The sequence below is a fragment of the Nelumbo lutea genome, chromosome 1 (genome assembly GCF_056320005.1).
Source record: "Nelumbo lutea isolate HS-2025 chromosome 1, American lotus-T2T, whole genome shotgun sequence".
Lineage (NCBI taxonomy): Eukaryota > Viridiplantae > Streptophyta > Magnoliopsida > Proteales > Nelumbonaceae > Nelumbo > Nelumbo lutea.
Genome location: NC_142684.1, coordinates 108,728,790 through 108,749,008, shown reverse-complemented (window position 1 = coordinate 108,749,008; position 20,219 = coordinate 108,728,790). Strand labels below are relative to the sequence as shown.

At 35.6% G+C, this 20,219-nt stretch overlaps 1 protein-coding gene across 1 annotated transcript; it reads right to left on the bottom strand.

The window, feature by feature from the left end:
• Nucleotides 1–397: 397 nt before the first annotated feature.
• LOC148876702 (plant cysteine oxidase 1-like) lies at nt 398–2,360 on the bottom strand. Its single transcript, XM_088965586.1, has 5 exons — nt 2,126–2,360; nt 1,858–2,021; nt 1,545–1,689; nt 1,220–1,423; nt 398–1,064 (listed from the first exon to the last, which is right to left on the bottom strand). Exons 1-5 carry the CDS (start codon nt 2,229–2,231, stop codon nt 964–966), a joined length of 720 nt encoding a protein of 239 aa, XP_088821712.1. The 5' UTR covers nt 2,232–2,360; the 3' UTR covers nt 398–963.
• Between the last annotated feature and the right edge of the window lie 17,859 nt (nt 2,361–20,219).

Sequence of the window (20,219 nt, the reverse complement as noted above, 5' to 3'; positions counted from 1 at the left end):
AAGAATAATTATATATATACAGGGTTTTTTACTTTGAACTTATAAGGTTTATAATTGGTGCTTAGGCTCAATTTAGAAGGAGTATAAATCGAAATATGTAGAATATAAAATCCTGTATTTTATATTATTTTATATGCATTTGTATTGTGTATATTTGTATTTATATTCTATTTAAACTAAGCCTATGATTTGGAAAAAGTACAAATATAAATATATATATATATATTATACAAATACATATAAAATAATACAAAATGCAGGATTTGTATTGTACATATTTTTATTTGTATTCTTTATGGCTCAGTTTAAAGAAATATGTATAGTATAAATATATATAAAATAATATAAAATACAATAAAGTAAATTCTACATATTTTTATTTATATTCTTTCTAAACTGAGCTGAAGAAAGAGTTAGTATTCCTTCCAAACTGAGCTTTAACTTACAAAATTCGGGATACCAGACCGAATAGGGAAATTAAACGCGTAACCCGGCAAATGGTCCCCTACTGCTGGCCACCGTCTAGCGTGTTAACCTAGCTCGGGAGTGGATAATGGATATGAGGATATGCATAAAGTGCAGATTGAGTCGGATGAGCAGGCAACGCAACGGCAACTGTTGGACCAGCCAATCACAGCACGTCGTGGCCGCCGCAGATTTGGCCTGTTTGGCTTTCATTGTTGAATGTTGAAGCCACCACCCACCAATTGAACCCAGTTGACGCAGCACTCCTCTATTCCCTTTAATTTTCTGAATTCCATCTAATACAACATCCAAATTAAACAAATTCCACTTCTGATATATCTATCATCAGAGTTCCAATTAATTTCCTATCAATTTCTTCTATGAATCTCCTCAAGCTCATGGTGGATGACTTCTCTTTTTCAGGGAACTTCATGTAACATATACAGTAAGATGTAGAGAAGAGTCTACGCACCGCGCTGCAGTCAGGAGTCTGTCTCATCAAGACAAATCAACGCCGGTGTCGAGTTGAGGGCCGACGTATTGTGCCCCGGTAACCACTAGATCATTAGGCAAATCTATCTCCTTCAATATTACATAACCTAAGCCAAATAAATAAATAAATTTAAGAATATAATAAATTAATATTTACTCCTCTTATAACTGGATCACCAGTGATACTAATTAATATATACAGGCTTTAATTTGTTTGCTTAATGGGTCTACCGGAACCGGCCGATTTCATGTGTAAACGTACCGGGAAGAGAGGGAATAGGGATTTCTGAGAAGTAAGTCGACGGCCTCCCGAACTCGTCGGAGTACGGCGGAGACAAGACGTCCAAGATGGCGCAGGGAGTCAAGGCAGTGAAGGAATGTATGTTTCCGCCACTCTTGGGAAATAGAACGGAAGCTTCTCTGGGAGCTTTAATGACGCCGTCCGTCACCGTACTCGCTAACCCAACTACACCAATAAGTTATAGAAGGAGAATGAGCAGACATGAAGATTTGCACAGATCGATGTAGTTGTCTAAGAACAACTTACTTTCATGAGTTCATCGATCCGATCGTTAATAAGGACTTACCCATTCTTGAACTAGCAGTCCGTGCTTTCACCCAATCGTAAGATTTGACATGGACGGATCCATACAGAACCTTACTAAGCACCGTCATTCCGGGGTGGTCGTGCAGAGGCAACTTGCCTCCCGCCGGGAAGCAAAACACACCAATCTGCTAGTACAAGACAGACATAGAAGCATCGTTCATATGTATTTGATTATTGTGTACTGTCACAATAGAGATGACGAGAAGAGGAAGATAATTCTTTTCTAGTTTTCTCTATGGTTATCTCTCGTCGGAGATGAGCCCCGCCGGCCATATAAATATATATATACATACCGAGAAATCATCTGATTGGTAGATGTGAATGTAGGTTATCTCCGTAACTGTTAGCCCACAAATCAGTTCCTTACTAGCGTTTGGGCTGGAAGGATCAACCCATGAACGCGGAGATCCTTCTGAGTTGAATTCATCAATTCCTACGTCTATGGCTTCTATTCTGTCTGCATTAATTGAATTAAGAAAATGTTAGAGCTGGAAGCAGCAAGAGAAGAAAAAGGAGATGATGAAAAAGAAAAGGGGGAGTCCATGGAAATGGTCATGGTACCCAAGAAATTTCTCAACCACTGAATCTTTTGGAAGGTTGGTGACTCTCTGTCTGAGAAGACCTGAGTACAGGCATCATAAACGCATTGTATCTTGCTTCTCTCCATTGTAAAATTAGTCCAATAAGGACCAAAAGACCAGTAGAAAAAAAATGGGGGCCGGTATGGCTGTATATATCTATCCTTGTAAGTTGTAACCGCTAAGAGAGGAGTCGGTTGTTGTTAATGCAAACAATGTCAATGAAACCAGGGGGCTCTCTTGAGTATTGACTTTACTATACTATGTGCTTGTCCTTGGTTACTTGAATTGTTTTCTCTAGGCCACGCAGACCATAATTTATTTTTTATTCACTTAAAAAAAAAAGTGAAACTGATTACTAAACGATTAGCTTATCTAACAATGCACGTACCCCCTAGCCTTATGTTATGGCGAGGCAGAACTCCGCCTCTTGATAAGTTGGAATGACCAGAATGACCTCAGGTCCCTCTTCGAAACAACGGCTGTTGTTTCCTGTTTCAACCATGAACAGTAATGCCCAATTTGATTTAAATAAAGAAAAGTGAAAAGAGAACTCCTCAACTTATCTGGTATCTTTTCACCTACAAGATAATTTATTCCCGTTCACACTTTGTTAGCTTAATTTTTGTCCGTTTCAGACCACCACATGGATGCCATGATTGTGATAAAGGCTTCGGCTTATGACTTTTGGGAACTAGAAATTAACCAGAAACCCTCCACCTAAGTATTCCTCACCCGGCCCGCTGGCAATTAGACGTTTTAGGGATCAATCAGAAAACAGTGAGAAAATTTCTGTTCATGGCTATCCTATGGAGGATTTAATAAGAGACTTGTTCCAACCGGGTTAAGACGATCAGGATTTAGGGAGGTAATTGTCGTTGGTGGTGATGAACTGGTGACGTGTGTGTTAGCTAGAGTGAAGATTAGGTTGTGTAGAGGAAGTAATTGAGCTGACTGGGGAATTATTTTCTGGGCCTGGAGCCCCAACCCGCGTCCACGGATAGCCCTCAAACGTCAAACCAGGTTTAAGTAACCGTGTTAGGTAATTAGTAGATGTTTGGCATGAGAGCGTTTTATAAATATTCTATTTTTAAAATAAAAAAAAAAATCATATTTTGATAGATTGGTTTTCAAAAAAATGGTTTTGCAATTATTAACTCCAGGATTTGGAAAAGGAAGAGCTTATTGAAACCTCAAATTAACGTTTCTTGAATTATCTTTGTGATCTTGAATTGTTAAGGTGATGTGTCATATTGAAATTTTAAAAAGTTAATTTTTTGCTGAGATGTGATACAGTTGTTATTATAAATGTATTATAATAATAAGTCAAATTATTTTAAGTGTCCCGTTTTGCCTGTATCTTGATTTTCTTTTCTTTTTTTTGTATTTTTCAAAAACAGGTAAAACAAAACACTTGTGAATCGAAACCTACTTGTAAAATGGTATGCTTATGAAACATTTCAATGCCAAACACCCATTTCATTTTTTTCATTTTTTGACAGAAACTGGTCGTTATTCTTTTAATCTCTTTATCTTTTTCCTACTTTTTCTCTTTCTTATTATAAAAAATGTTCCACTATGATGCCGAAAACATAATAGCGGAAACATTTATAACCAATCAACATATATCATAAAAGTGATAAAGATAACCAATCAATTCGATTTTAATCAGAATTTACTGGGGTTTTGATATTGGTTAAAGCATTTCTGGCATAATAGATTTTCCTTGCAAAATAACATCTTTTTGGATAAATTAGAGTTACTTTTACGTTACGCCATCAGTAGGGAAAGGGGAGGGAGTCTTTGGTGGTGGTGACGGACGGATAGTAGATGAAAATTATTATAATGGGAGGTACACTGAAAGTGATCAATGAGAACGAGGCTCCACTTGTTTGCAGTACATAATTCTAATGCAAATTTTACATCAGTTTCGGATTTGAATTTGTTTGTTCATAACTAGGATTTGTGCTTCCATTTGATGCAAATTTTGCACTATATATCTTCCCCCTTTCTTGATTCTGAAGTGGGGATCATGACATTATTTTATTTTTTTCAAACAAACAATCTCCCACTTTAACTCTCTTTCATATAAAATGGGGACCATGCCATTTTACTTCTAATTCTAATTCTGCTCCTTTAAATAAACAAAACAAAATACAAGCTGAAATGAAGTCCTACCAGAATTTGAACTCAATTTATTTACATCCGGTACATTTGCACAAATGCAAAAAGAAACTTATATATGCTGCTAACAATAAAGGCTAATAAAGAATGGTGCAACGTTGGCAATATTGGAGACTTGGGGGCAATTGCTACATCATTTGGATGGCTTATTAATTAAATGACCTTTTAGACTGTATTTGGTTGCAGCACAAATCTTCATCGGGTGCAGAAAATGTACCTGGGTCAGTTTTGTTTTCAAATGTTTGTAAATATTATTTTCATTGTTACCTGCTATAAGACTTGTAACTTTTTTGCAATCACTTGCAATGCAAATCATGGTTTTTAAACCAGCTGGTAGGGTGTCCACATTTCGGTTAATCAAACCATTGCACTTTTTTTGTAAACCAAACCGGTGGTATGAGTTTTTCCAATTTTTTAAACCGAAACCGAACTGGTACTACCAATAAACCAGTCCACCGGTTTTGGTTTTTGACCGGTTTGGTTCTTCAGTTTTTTGGTTTTTTATATTTATAATATATATTATACAAATATATATAATATTATATTATAAGTAATAAATGATATATAATATATTGTAAATATTTGAAAAATATATAATATTTTTGTAAATAGTTCATTATAAACATAATATAAGTATATATTTATATATAATGCATAGAAAATATGACATAAATTAAAAATATATATAAAATATACATAAAAATATATATACTTGTCGATTCGGTTAACCGTTAGTTTTTTTTGTAGGATAATCGAAAACCGAACTGGTCCTTCAGTTTTTCAAAAATCCTGAACCAAAACAGAACCGATCGGTTCAGTTAACCGCATTTTGTGGTTCGGTTTTCTCGGTTTTTCGGTTTCTCATGGACACCCCTACCAGCCTAGACTAGACGGTTGGACTGATTAACTTGGGAATTGGTCAGGCAACCGGTTCCATTTCACCCTAAAACCATTCCTGGGCAAAAAACTTTTGATTTGGTCAGTGACTTGGTGACTTGGGTGGTCGAACTGTGAACTCGGACAATAATTTTTTATCGTTTTTTATTTTAATTTTTAATTTTTAAATCAGAATAGGCCATCCATTCGAACCAGATGATTGAACCATTTGACCTAGAAACTGGTGGCCAAAACAATTCCATATTTAGTCCAGCTTTTATAACCTTGATATAAACTGCAAATTTCGCATCCCAAAAACTGACCCAAATTTTATACCACCTTCATCTTGCCCAAATTTTATACCATGTTTAGTCCAGTTCTATACATCTTGCATCTCTTGGAAATAGATAACCATTTACCTCCATTCTCTTTCATAGGTGAAAGTCACTCATTTTTCTCACAGGAAATAATACAATGTCAAACATAAAGCAATAGTAAACCAGAATTTACACTCAGCCCTTTTGCAATTCCATGCATTTACACTAGTGAAAATTAAATTTGTACTGTAATGCAAGGTACCGACCAGCTGGTTTGGTATGGTTGTAGCGGAGACTTAGATCAACCAAATACAACCTTAAAGGCTTTTGAAGGTCATATCTCAAGCTTATTAGGCAGACCACCATGGCTTAAAATTTTCAGAGATTTTAGTGCTTTATTTGAATATATTAGATTAATTGAAATCCTGGTGCATTACTTGAAAATGACCAAGATCGTTTAATTGATCCTAAAAAGCTAGTTTGATAGCCTATAATTTTTTGATAATTTGGTATTGTTTTTTCTAATGGGAAATATGTGATACCAGAAAGACGGTATGGAAAGAAATTTGACCAATCAAAACACCCCGTGAATTTGACGAAACCACCTGATTGGCCACCTTTTTTATGTTACTGGATGTTTTTTTTTTTTTGAAAATGTGATATTGATTGGTTATAAATTTTTCGGTATAATGTTTTTGTGGAGAACCAAATGTGATATAGACCAGATTAATTAATTGTGGATATTTTTTTGAAAGGTTGAGATTAATGCGCTGTTCTTAAGTGCCGCTTTGATGACCCAACATTTTCCATTAATTTACATAAATTCAAATGGCCTATTTTTGTAGCTTAATACATCAATTATTATGTACCACATCCATTCCCCAGGTTACTTCAAACAATTGCAGATCGCTTGGATTTCGAAAATTAATTTCACAGGTATGAGGCAATGATCCAGACCTTTGTTAAGAAGATCATAATTAGAAACATATCTCTTTTAAGGGCAAAGTCATACTGCAGTAAGGTAGTTAAATGCACCAGTAATCTTTATAAACTATCTTTCTATCTGGGCCTTATTCTGATTGTTTGATGATCTTATTGTTTTGTAAATTAAATTAAGCATGGATGAAAAGTAACGCACCCTCTGAAATAAAGTAAGGTTCTTGTTAATTAATTTTCTCGCTTTTCCAAGGCTAGTTGAGTAGGTAAAATCCGAATTAGCATTTGGTTCATTATTTTTGGTCGTGGGATCTCAAACCAAGCCGAATTTGACCCAATCGTCCACATTGCCGTCCACGGAATAGATATGAAGCATACTGTTCTGATAAAGTTCTGTTCATTAAATGTAATTTTTTGTTACTTATAGCTTAAATTATATTTAAATATAATTCTTTTAATTACAGTTTAAATTTAATTATATTACTTACAGTTTCAAATATAATTTAAATAATATTTGAAATATAATTTACATTAATTAACCATTTAAAAACTGTTAATTAATGAATTAATAAAAATATTAATAATTTTTAATAAATACAATATTTTAATAAACATTGTTAATTAATAATACTGCAATTATTGAAAATACTATAAGATATGGTTAATTATTAATACTGTAATTATTAAAAATACTGTTAATTAATAATTTCAGTGTTTTAATAAATACTTTTGATTGATTAATAATATTGTAACTAGTAAAAATACTATATTAATTAACAGTACAATTAATATTTATTAATACATACTATAATTGTTAATTCTGTTTTTTAATAAATTAAAACTTACATTATATTAATTAATAAATACATTATTTTTGATAAACGCGGTTAATATTGTAAATTAATAAAAATACTATTGATTTCTAAAAGTATTACAATTATTATTAATACTATAAATTTTAAAATACAGTAATTATTATTACTACTCCCCCCTCCCTCTCTCTCTCTCTCTCTCTCTCTCTCTCTCTCTCTCTCTCTCTTAAATGTCTTTTTTAAATGTAATAATAACATGCATTAAAATAAAAGGCCTTAGAAAATCCAAAGGTTTCTCTCTCTAATAGTGTGCCACTTTATTAATCTAATCAAGATAAGCAATAATTACTTTTTTATATTTTTAAAACAAAAAATATGAAAAATGAATAAAAAGTGAGAAAATAGATAAATAGCTTCTCTCAAAAGTAATTTTATTGCTTATATTTTTTAATTTTTGATAATTATCATATTTATTGAAAATAATGTTAATCCATTTTTAGTAATTTCATGTATAATTTTTGGTAATTATGACAAATTATTGGTACTTTATTTTTGGTAATTTTTGGTCATTTAATGTAGTTTTCTGCTATTTATATCTTAAATTAAATATAATTTAAATATCATTACTTTTAATTACAGTTTAAAATTTAACTATATTACTTATTGTTTCAAATATAATTTAAATATTATTTAAATTATAAATTACATTAATTGTAATTTAAAAAAGTATTTATGAATGAATTAATAAAAAATATCAATATTTTTTAATAAATACAGTACTTTAACAAACACTGTTAATTAATAAATATTGTAATTAACAGAACTGCAATTATTGAAAATACTGTAAAATACAGTTAATGATATTGTTGTTATTTAAAATACCGTTAATAAAAAATATATTATTTTTAATAAATAATGTTAATCAATTAAAATACTGTAAATGTTAAAAATGTTTTAATTATTAGATGCACTCTATTAATTAAAAATACTGTTAATCAATAAATTCAGTATTTTAGTAAATACTTTTTATTAATTAATAATATTGCAAGTAGTAAAAATACAGTATTAATTAAAAGAACAGTTAATACTATTAATTAATAAAATAGTATAATTATTTAATAACTATTAGTTAATACATACTACAATTGTTAATACTATTTTTTAGTAAATTATAATTTACATTATATTGATTAATAAATACATTATTTAATAATGTTTTGAATAAATACTGATAATTATTTAAAAATACTATAATTATTAAAAATATTGTTAATTAATAAATACATTAATTTTAATAAATACGATTAATTAGGGGTGTCAATTGGCCGATTTTGGGTTGGATCCAATTCAATCCAAACCTTATCAAATCGAATTTGGACGGTTTGTATAATTATTGGATTGGGCCAATCCAAAATAAATTGGTCTATATTGTTATTGGTCTGAATTGGACCTAAACCAAATTTCCAATTATCTGATCATGAGGCCAAACCCTTGTCCAATTTGAAACCAATCAAAATTGAAGCCGACATAAAATCACTTTTATGAAAGTACTTTTATGAAAGCACTTTTATAAAAAAAAATGAAAAGTGCTTTTAAAAAACACTTTTACAAAAATACTTTTACGAAAGCACTTTCACGAAAATGCTTTTATGAAAGAACTTTTACGAAAGCAATTTTGTAAAAACACTTTTACGAAAATGCTCCATGGGCTATACAACAGGGGTAGCCCATCCCCTTAAATAGAGGAATACCAATCCAGGAAGAATGGGAATGGGTTTTCAATTCCACCCAATCAAATAGTTGGAATCGAAATAATCCATTCCAAATCCAATTCCAGACCCTTGTTGTTAGACAGTGTATGCTCTTATCTCCAATCAGATTGATGTATATATACATTTATTGTAAATAAATAAAAATACATAATTGATTCATATTATACTTGGTATGTTTCAGTATAATTACCATTAAACTAGACACTTATGAGACTCGTGCTAGTTTAGAATGTTCTCAGCCGTTGGATAGACTTGGGGAAGTTTATCCTATAAAGAATAACACTAGTGTACTGTCAAGTCAATTGGGGTAGTATTTCTTAGCTGCCAGAGTTAGACCCGAAGCACATGTAGTGTGTGTTTGTTAGAAACACTGAACCTAGACCAATTTCTAGTTATGCCCTGGACCTTAGAGGCTGGTGGGAAAAACTAGAAATTTACACCAAACCCTTAGACCCGATTATGGTACTGCATTGGGTGTTAGATTAGTCTGTCTTTGATATGCCAATCGGTGAGATCCTTCGGGGGTCAAAACCTGGGTATGTTGGGGTAGTCTAAAAATTCACTCGATTGGGTGATCATAATGACAGAATCATCCCCTTTGTCAGACAAAGTGAATAATCAGGATTGCACTCTCTCTGATGGAAACCAAAACTGTTGGCAGTCGATTTCAAATTTGTTTGAGATTTATTTTGTAAAATATATTTATATGAAAATATATATATATATATATATACATATATATTATGTTTCATGAAAAAGGTTTGTAAAAATTTTAATTCCCAAGAACCATCCGAGTAGAGAGTGCAACACTATACTTTGCAATCGAGGGAGAGGTCTTATCTTGTCGGGTAGTGTTTGATCATTTAGGGTTGAGAGGTTAAGTGTAAGACCATTTAGGGCTTTTATACCTGATAGATTAATCTCACTTAAGACCATTGTCTTTGGGCCTTCATAAGATGGCTGAACTCAATGACCATTTAGTATAAATGTTGGGCCCATTAAAAGCTCATACTGATGGACTCAGGGGTTCACTATCATTAGCAATGAATTCGGCCAGGCTTGATCATAGAAGGTAGGCTGAATCCATATGGCTTTTATGAGGTCAATGATAGGGCCCCACACCATACAAAGAGAGCCAAGTTAGCTAGCAATCAATAAGGGATGTGAGCTATGGTGTGTCTAGAAGCGTGTTGTTAACCACTTCGGAACACCAGTTTCAATATTTACAAATTTTTCAATTCTCAAAATAACTACAAAACGCAGTTAGTGGTGAGAAAGAGGTCGTATCCATAGGGAAGTGAGGGAAAAATTGTTACGTATTTCAATCCAGACAAAATAACAAGATTTGACATTACAGAAACAAAAAATTTAATTAACTGAATTGAAATCCATTAAAATAAAATTCTAGCAATGCTAAAAGTAAAAATTGCAGAAAGATAAATAAATAACATAAAAAGAAAACTAAATAAAAAATATGCAACTCGATCAGAGGTAATAGTCTACAGATCTATCCTTTGATCCTTGAACTCCTCAAGCTAGGCCTTTCGTCTTACCTATCGAATTTCAGATCTGTAGAAAGGAAGACAAAAATTAAATTTGATAAAAATAAATTGCAGAAATAAAATAAAAATTAAAAATTAAAGAATGAAAAATAAAAACACACGTAAAAAGTAAATCTAAAACTATGGGAAACTGGTTGGGATCTGGATCCAGAGGTGGCAGTAGTGACTAGGCAAACTGCAAGTAGGAACTCCTCCTCTTGCCTAGGCGTTCTCCTCTTCCTCTACCCTTGAACTTCTCAAGAACAGCCTTCCATTTTACCTGGGGGAAGAATCTAACCTAAAAGGAAATAAAGAAAACAAAAGGGATGGTTGATTAAATCCAATGGCAATAGTTGCAGATTGACTGGACTACTTGCAGAAACCCCTCTTGACAAGATTTGGGCATCCTTCCTTTCTACAACCCTTGAACTCCTCAAGAAATCTTAATCTTGTGAACTGGGTGAATTGACTAACCCCCTTCTCAAGGGCTCATTAAGTCTTTTTTATTGAGAATGGTGGACATAACTGGGATTAGAGAGGAATAGATGGGTAACTCTTGGGTTTATGCAAAAATATGGGTGCCCTAGGGTTTAAGAATGGAGGGTGAGTATAGTTTTAAGGAGACCCTAAGGTTGAAAAGAGGAGGAGAGGGCGCCCAATATTATGTAGGGCTGAGATATGGGCACCCATAATGGAGGGTGCAGGTTTGGGCACCTATAGCTAGAGAGAGGTGATTGGTCTGTGTAATGTGACGCCCGTGTTTGGTTAAGGTTTAAGGAGTGAGGTATAAGGCTAGGATGCTATTTAGGGAGAGATCTAAGGGTATGAGAGGTTGTTAAGGCTTGGATGGTTGAGATTAGACATTAGGAAAGAGTTGAGGGTGGAGATTTGATAGACTAGGGCGGCTAGGGTTTGTTAGAGGTGAAAAGAATGAGTGGGGAGGCGCCCTTGGGTTTAAACAGGAGAGGGGAGTATGCTAATATAGTAGGAGGGGTGCCTATCTTGGTTGGGTAGATTGGAGGCACCCTCCATTTGATGCAAATCTCGACACTTGCCTTAGGTGAAGAGACCCGGTTACTAAGTGTTAGGTGATTTTCTTTGGCATTCCCTTTTCCATTTGATGTGAATCTCGACACTTAGATGAAAAAACATGGTTACTAAGTCCAGGGTGTCCATTTTCCTTTTATTCTTTTTTTTTTTTTTTGCAGAAACACTGTTCAGGGTAGTCCATTGTCCCTAATCACTTGAAGAATTTTTGTCTAATTTCTCAATCTTTCTCATCTTATCTTGCTAGGGGCAAACTTGGGAGTATTTTCCAATTTCTAAATGGTTTCAAAACTATTCAAATAAGGCCTTTTGACTCCTATCACTTGCTACCGATTTCTACAAAATTCAATATTCTTCTATCAGTTTCCTCAACCTTTTCTGTTTGGGAATCTCTTTTAATAGAAAAACTTAAAAAGTTCTCAGTAAAATTTTTAGTTCTACATTTCTAAAGGCTTAGCTCTTATTATTATTATTATTATTATTATTATTATTATTATTATTATTATTATTTTCTTTCCTCCTTTCCTTACCCCCAACTTAAGTGCCATTGTCCCCAATGGCATGACTAGAATGATGCAAAGGGACTTGGGCCAAAGGGAACAATGAAGAGGTAAGGATTCAACAGTTATTATTATTATTATTATTATTATTATTATTATTATTATTATTATTATTTTCTTTCCTCCTTTCCTTACCCCCAACTTAAGTGCCATTGTCCCCAATGGCATGACTAGAATGATGCAAAGGGACTTGGGCCAAAGGGAACAATGAAGAGGTAAGGATTCAACAGAGGTTCATGATTTGCCAACCGAATTCTAAAACTTATTTAAAAGAGAAGACAAACTCTAATAAGACAACTAAAATAAAATTTCGTTGGGTTGCCTTCCAAACAGCTTTAAATTTAATGTCTTCAGCCAGATGCATTCACTCACTTCTCACATCTACACTTCTAGACTCACTTTTTTCTTTACACAAACAAGGCTCAGATTGGACTAACCAAAGGGTATACAAGGCATCTATGAGGTCATCCACTACATCTACCTTGAACTCATCTTCCCTTAGGTTTGGATACTTAGTGGCACTAAATACATTTAATCAGACTTTTGCTCCCCAAATGAAATGTCCATTTCTCCCAATTTACAATTGATCTTTGCATTGGTAGTTGCTAGAAACGAACATCCTAAGATTATCAGATTATGGTTCAGTTCCTTGGTTGGGGTCATGTCTAGGATGATAAAATCCATTGGGAAGTAACAATCCTTTACTCTAACAATGACGTCCTCAATAACACCTCAAGGAGTCTTGACTGACCGATCAACGAGTTGAAGAATTATTGGGGTAGGTTTTAACTAGCCAATCCTGAGATTTTCATAAATAATAGAGGGGAGCAGATTTACACTGGCCCCAAGATCCAATAGGGCCGATCGAAAGTGATTCCAGAGATGATATAACTTATTAGAGGAGCACTAACATCTTTCATTTTCTAGGGGAGTTGGTTTAGGAGAACCGCATTAACATCTGCCTAGAGCATCACTTTTTGTGGGTACGATCGTGGCTCCCTCTTTTGAGTACACAACTCTTTCAAGAACTTGGCTTAGGCCGTGACATGTTGGATTGCATCGAGGAGAGGAGTGTTAATATGGACTTATTTGAATAAATCCCTGATCTCCTCGTTGCGAGTCTCTTTTTCTTTCGTAACAACCTGACTGTGAGTGCGGATGGAAAGTGAACTATAGGTCAGTTCACTATAGGTTATTCTTCTAAATTTTCCTTTCCTTTTTGATGTGTGGCTCATTGTGACACTAGCAGGTGCACTAGCCGCTCAAGTAATAGAGTAGTGAGTAGAGTATCATTCCCACGAGGACTTATGTAGCAACTACTAGTAATAAATCAGTCTACTATTATCTGATAAGCCGAAATGTAAAACTAATGAAAAACTGAAATTAAAACTTGGCAAAAAACTGATTGGGAGTCGTGCTCACCTACCCTCCAACGAATTCTTGGTGAAGGATTTGGTTCTTTGGAAGAACACTACTGATTCTACTCTATGCTACACTGTGTCATTTTCAATGGGAGTAGTCTTTGGATCCTTCCTTGGGCGTGAACACCTCCATTGGAAGATATTATTTCTTCGTATCAGGTATATCCCTCTCCTACTCTTTTGTTTCAGATTTGGTTCGGTTCTTGATTCAAGATTGATCTTTGAAAAATGTAGTTTTTTGATGAACCTATAATTTATCTATATTTTATGAGGTTTTTGCATGAAATTTTATGCTGGTTTAATTAGATTTTGCCCTATTTTAGTTTGATTGCAAGAAAGATTTCAGGGGGAGCCAAATCAACAAAAAGAAGGCAAAAGCAAGAAAAGAAAGCCCAAAATTTATCAAGTTCAGCCCGGCCCAGCCATGAGAGCAAGAGAATTTCATTCGGCCCAAGAAGAGCAAGTGAAACTCTTTGGAAAATCCAAGGGAAGAAGCCTAGCAAGAAGGAAATTTCGGCCCAGCCCATTTTTAGCCCAAATAACAGCCTAGAGTGTAGCCCACTTGAGCTCAAAAGCAAGCTAAGTTGTAGCCCAAATAGCAGCCCAAAGGGAGCTAGGGGCGGCAACTCCTAGGAGTTTCTTGAAGAGAAGGAGGGAGCACTCTAGAAGGTTCATGAGGGGTGTAATACACCCCATTCTAGAGGCTTCAAGAAGGGGCAAGAGCCCCCTTGAAAAACTATATAAGGAGGCCTCTAGGAGGGGAGAAAGTGGTTCAATTGCTTGAGAGAAAGGCTCTCCCACTCTTAGAGGTTCGGCCACCTTGAGAGAAGAGAAGAGAAGAAGGCTAGGCGCAAGGAAGAAGAAGAAGAAGGGCTGAAGGAAGTTCAAGACAAGCAAGCTAGAAGAAGAAGGTGAGTTCAAATTGAGGGTTTGTGATTCAAAGATCTTTTGTAATAAATCATTTGTAGTTTCATTCTCTTTTGATTTGAATTCAGTTTCTTAGTTATATTTTCTTTCTTCTTTCTCCTTGTTTCCATTCTTCCTTGATGTATTTCAGCTTGTAAAATTTCAGTTCAGCAATCTAATTCTTTTTGATTCATTCAAATGGTCATGTATTATACTTGAAGTTTCTTGAATAAGGGTGTGATTGTAGAGTAATTCGGCCAACTAACCTTCAAAACTCAGATCTGAATTCTCAGATCTGAGATTGCAAGATCTGAATTGATTGAAAGAGAATTCAGATCTGCAATTTTCAGATTGGGCGAATTAATCTACAGCTTGGAATTCCTAGAGTGCTTGAGAGAGACTCTAGGAATTCAGATCTACTATTCAAGAACTGAATTGAGTGCAAGGTTAGAGATAACTTGCACAATTCAGTTGGTGATCAATTCAGATTTGAATTGATGCTTTAGAAGTGTTTGAAGAAATGCATGCATGGGGATTAGATTCTTGCTAGAGATAGAAGAACCGTCACTCATGCATAGGATGAACATGCGCTTGAGAGAGGCTGTTCATGACCTTGGGGTTTCACCAAACCAAGGCTCAATCATGATTCATTCGAATGATCCAAATTGATAGATTGCTGAATTCTGAGATTGACATTTACTGCTTACTCTTCTAACCTGATTTGAAGGCAATTGGACCAATGATTTAGATAGATTTTAATTTAGGATTTCTTAGCTTTCATTAGAGTTTTGATTTATTTGTTGATCAGATAAGAAGTGCTCAATTTAGTATTGGTAATTGTTTCCTAAATCCTCGTGGGAACGATACTTCACTCACTACTTTATTACTTGAATGGCTAGTGCACTTGCTAGTGTCACAATGAGCCACACATCATTTTTCTAAAACAATGAATGTGATTCCCGTAAGATAGAAAATTTTTGAAATTTCGCCCTACCTTCCTGCAGGGTTTGGCTATCCATATGATGGATCTCTCATTCCTTCAGTGGTATCAGAGCCATGGTTCAAATCTTGAACCGAAATAGACTAGATCTGAACCTGAGCAAATGGGCAGAAGGCGTTATACTCGATTTGCGCATATTAGAGTTTTTTCTGGGAAATCGGTTCCCTGTTAAAGGTCGAATGATCTGAAATTAATTTTTATAAATTTGGAATATATTTAGAATTGTTCTTTATTATTTTCTTGATTTATGGGTTGTTCGTACAAATGGAGATCGAAGTCTTGATTGGCACAGTAAATCTGCGATTTTGCAGTTCTATTCATTCTGGTCTGTAATTATTTTTTTTTTTTTAGACTGAATGTATAGGTATTCGATCTGATGTAATATTAATAAAAATTTAGGGTTTTTCTATTTTATTTTATTCAAGACCGAAGCTGCATGCGCTGGAGAAGGAGAATTCGTAAATGGGAAATCGCTATTTGGGATTTGTAGTTTATGAAATAGCAAACTGTGATCTGACATTTGTTTTGCAAGTTGGAGATGTGCGAACAACTTGTTACTGATTCTTGTTTGTTCTTTAATCAGTAAATTTAATTTTAGATCAATTCTTAAATTAATTCTTTAATTAAAGATCAAACCCTAGACCCATTCGAACCAAATTGGTCCAAACTGGTTAAACCGAATATGTGGTTCGATGGAGGCTGATGTCAGCCCTAATTTCCCACTTTCGGGTCAAGGGATTGATGGTTAATTAAGAGACTTAATTCGGCCCACACCTGTAACTCCCAGTTTTAAAGAATTAAAATTGATAAAGCCCACAAATTGCAGGAAAGCTATATGGGCCGAACTGCCTAACCCTATTCGGCCCATATACCTAGATAATATTAATTAGTAATATTATGTTTTAAAATGGGCTTTGATAATGGGCTTTACAGATATTAATTGATTGGATCAATTCTATCCTTGCATGTGATGTATGGATGTGTGATGTACTATGCACATGGGCCATAAGTACTTGGCTCATGCAGATACGATAGTGGCTCTTGCGCACACCATGGCTAAATGAACATCATTGCCATGGTGTCCCTAAAGATCATTGGATGATCTCCCTTTGTGGTGGGGCCCACACTCCTGAAAAGGATGTGTGCAGAACCCTATCCATTTAGGGCCTACTAGAAATCTGGCTTTATCAAAGTTAGTGGGAACCATTTTGGTTTGACCTAAATTAAACTAGGGCGTAAATTTTTGTTCCCTCCTGAAATATGAGTGCATGTGATAGGGAGATTCATATGATGAACTCTCTAAAGGCCTTCCATCATTAGCATGAAGATGGGTCCTTCAGTAATGAGGAAACGCACCATAAAATTGGGCTATCCATTTGTTGTTGGATCTGTCGAAGTGTTTCATAAGATGATAGGGGCGTCATAGATCGATGTGGGAGGGCCTCACCAGAAGAGACTCTCATGGTACCTTGGCGTTCACGAATATGATGGGTGAACACTCATTAGACAGAAAGGTTTAACCTAAAATGGCAATGAACTTTGTCTAACAGAGGCCAAAGGGAAAGCTCATACGATAAGTGGATATGATCCTTCACAGAAAGGTGGTGGGGTTATGCAGCTGAAACAGTTGGCTCCATGCACCATATGTGATTTCCCACATTTCTAGAGACAATTTGCAGTCTCCGTCACTAAGATAGGAGGGTAATCTCAGAGATGAATAAATGGGAATGGAACATAGATTAAAAGCCATATCTATGTAGATAACATGAATCAAATTAGGTTGTGGACTAATGTTTTCTCTTTTATCAGAAAATAGCAAACAGACAATTTGTGAAGCTTTTGGATGACAATAAGCTTAAGGGCCCAAACTATGCCGACTGGTACCATAACCTAATGTTAGTCTTAACCTCTGAGAAACCGGATAAGGTGGCTAAGAATCCTGCCCCGAAACATCCGGGAGATAGGGCTTTTGAGGCATGAAGAAGAGACTATCAAGAATGGGAGGAGAAAAACTCCCTCACCTGGTGCTATATCATTGCTTCCCTGAACTATCCGATACAGAGGCAGTTTGATCAGATCGGACTTGCCAAGGACATATTGGATAGTTTAAAGACAATGTACGAAGAGCAGAATCATTCTACTCAGAAAAATGTCTTAAAACAGTTCATGACCGCACAAATGTCCAAAGGGAAGCATGTTCATGACCATTGTCTTCGGATGATGGGCTACATCAATGAGCTTGAGGCTCTTGGATCCGGGTCGGATCATACGACATAGATAGATGCCATTCTCAACTCTTTGCCTCCATCCTTCAATCCGTTCACCATGAACTACAATATGAATAAGTTGAATGTCAGCATTCAGGAACTCAGCAATATGTTGTAGAGGGCTGAAGAACTGATCAAGAAGGATGAGCCCCTAGCCATGCTTGTTGAAGCTGGAAAGAAGGGCAAGAAAAGGAGGGCAAAGAGAAAGCCCCAGAAGAAGGCCACCAAACCCAAGAAGTAGAGGAAAGACAAGGCATCAGATGCCTTTCATTTTTGTAAGCAGACTGGCCACTAGAAGAGGAACTTTCCTCAATACCTAGAATCCAAGAAAGGTAATTTCAATTCCTATGTCATAGAAATCAATTTGTTGGTAACTTTTGCATCCTGGTGTATTGACTCCGGGGCTTCAACTCATGCGTGTAACTCACTGCAAGGGTTCAAGGTAAGCAAAAGGCTGAGTGAAGGAGAGGTGACTCTTTACTTGAGGACTTTTGCAAGTGTTGCATTTGCGGCCATAGGAACCGTAGAATTAATTTTTAGAAAATGATCGATTGTATTGAAAGATTGTCTTTATGTACAAAATTTGAGAAGAAATTTGATTTTTGTTTCAAAACTGTGTGCAGATGGATATTCTGTCTTTTTAGTAATATGATTACTATTAAAAGAAACAACAAATTCATCGCATATGGAGAACTTGAGAATGGTCTCTGTGTTCTCCATCCTTCTCTAGAAACTAACATAGCCAAAACTACGTTGGTTGATATCCCCAAGAAAAGAATCCATGATACAGTTAATCCGACGTGCCTGTGGCATTACCGACTTGGCCATATCAGTATTGATTGTATCACAAGATTGGTAAAGGATGGTCCTTTAGATTTTGTAACTGTAGAAGACATCCCACTTGTGAACCTTGCCTTTTGGGTAAAATGACGAAACAACCATTTAATGGTAATCCTGAAAGATATACGGGCACGCTTGACCTAATACATATTGATGTATGTGGTCCCCTGAGTGTTAGGACTCGTAACTAGCACGTGTATTTCATTACATTCATCGATGATTATTCTCGGTATGGTTTTAGACAAGAGGTCGAGAAACAGTTAGGGAGAGAAATTAAGACCCTTCGATCGGATCGAGGTGGTGAGTATCTCTTTGACGAATTCAGGGACTACTTGAATGTCAACGGGATAGTATCACAGTTAACTCCTCCTGCTACACCACAGCTAAACGGTATTTTAGAGAGGAGGAATATGACCTTATTGGATATGGTCTGGTCACTTCTCGTACACTCAGAGTTACCCACATCCTTTTGGGGATACACATTAGAGATTGTGATATACGTGCTGAATCTGGTTCCAACCAAATTGGTTCCGAATACTCCATATGAACTTTGGACCGGAAAGAAACCAAGTGTCAAACACTTAAAGATTTGGGGTTGTCCAGCCTACGTTAAAAGAATGAGTGTAGACAAATTGGAATCCAAGACCGGGTGTTGCCTATTTGTAGGCTACCCTAAGGGCTCTGTGGGTTACCTATTCTATGACCCAAGAGAACAGAAGGTGTTCTATAGTCAGAATGCCCATTTCTTGGAGGAAGATTTTATCCTGAACAATCATCGTCAGGAAGTTGTTCTTGATGAGGAAAGCTCAGAAATAGTGGGAGGTGTCCCACAGGTTCCAGGTATTGACCAACCTAGAAGATCTACCTGGGTATCCAAGCCACTAGTCTATTTTGGCTATGACCAGGATAGTTACCTGGTGGAAGCTATGACTAGTGAGGAGGATCCCGTGACTTATGCGGAAGCTATGTTGGACATAGATTCCTTGAAGTGGGTAGATGTCATGAGAGCTGAGATGGACTCAATGGAGACCAATGGAGTCTGGACTCTAGTAGGTCCGCCCCCCGGGGTAAAAGCAATTGGTTGCAAATGGATTTATAAGAGGAAGAAGGGCCCCGATGGTAAGGTTGAGACCTACAAAGCTCGTTTGGTGGTGAAAGGGTATACTCAAAAAGAGGGCATCGATTATGAGGACACCTTTTCGCCTGTGGCCATGCTTAAATCCATTTGGATCCTGCTAGTTATAGCAACATACCATGACTAAGAGATTTGGCAAATGGATGTCAAAACTACATTCCTAAATGGAGATCTTAGTGAAGATATCTACATGCAGCAACCACAAGGTTTCGTAGCTGCGGGTCAAGAACACATGATATGTAAATTAAATAGATACATATATGGCTTAAGCAAGCTTCTAGGAGTTGGAACATCCGGTTTGACTCTACTATCAAAAAGTTTGACTTTGAGTAGAATCCGGATGAGCCCTATGTTTACAGGAAGTCTAGTGGGGACAAGGTTATGTTCTTGGTTCTGTATGTAGACAACATTCTACTCATTAGGAATGATGTAGGAATGTTGACTACGGTGAAAGTATGGCTTT

Bases quoted from the DNA above. Each gene is read 5' to 3' on its own strand.
- LOC148876702 (XM_088965586.1), bottom strand. From the start codon at position 2,231: ATGGAGAGAAGCAAGATACAATGCGTTTATGATGCCTGTACTCAGGTC. The intron at 2,022-2,125 runs GTACCATGACCA...CAATTAATGCAG, and splicing joins GTGGTTGAGAAATTTCTTGG to ACAGAATAGAAGCCATAGAC. The intron at 1,690-1,857 runs GTATGTATATAT...TTGTACTAGCAG, and splicing joins ACCAATCAGATGATTTCTCG to ATTGGTGTGTTTTGCTTCCC.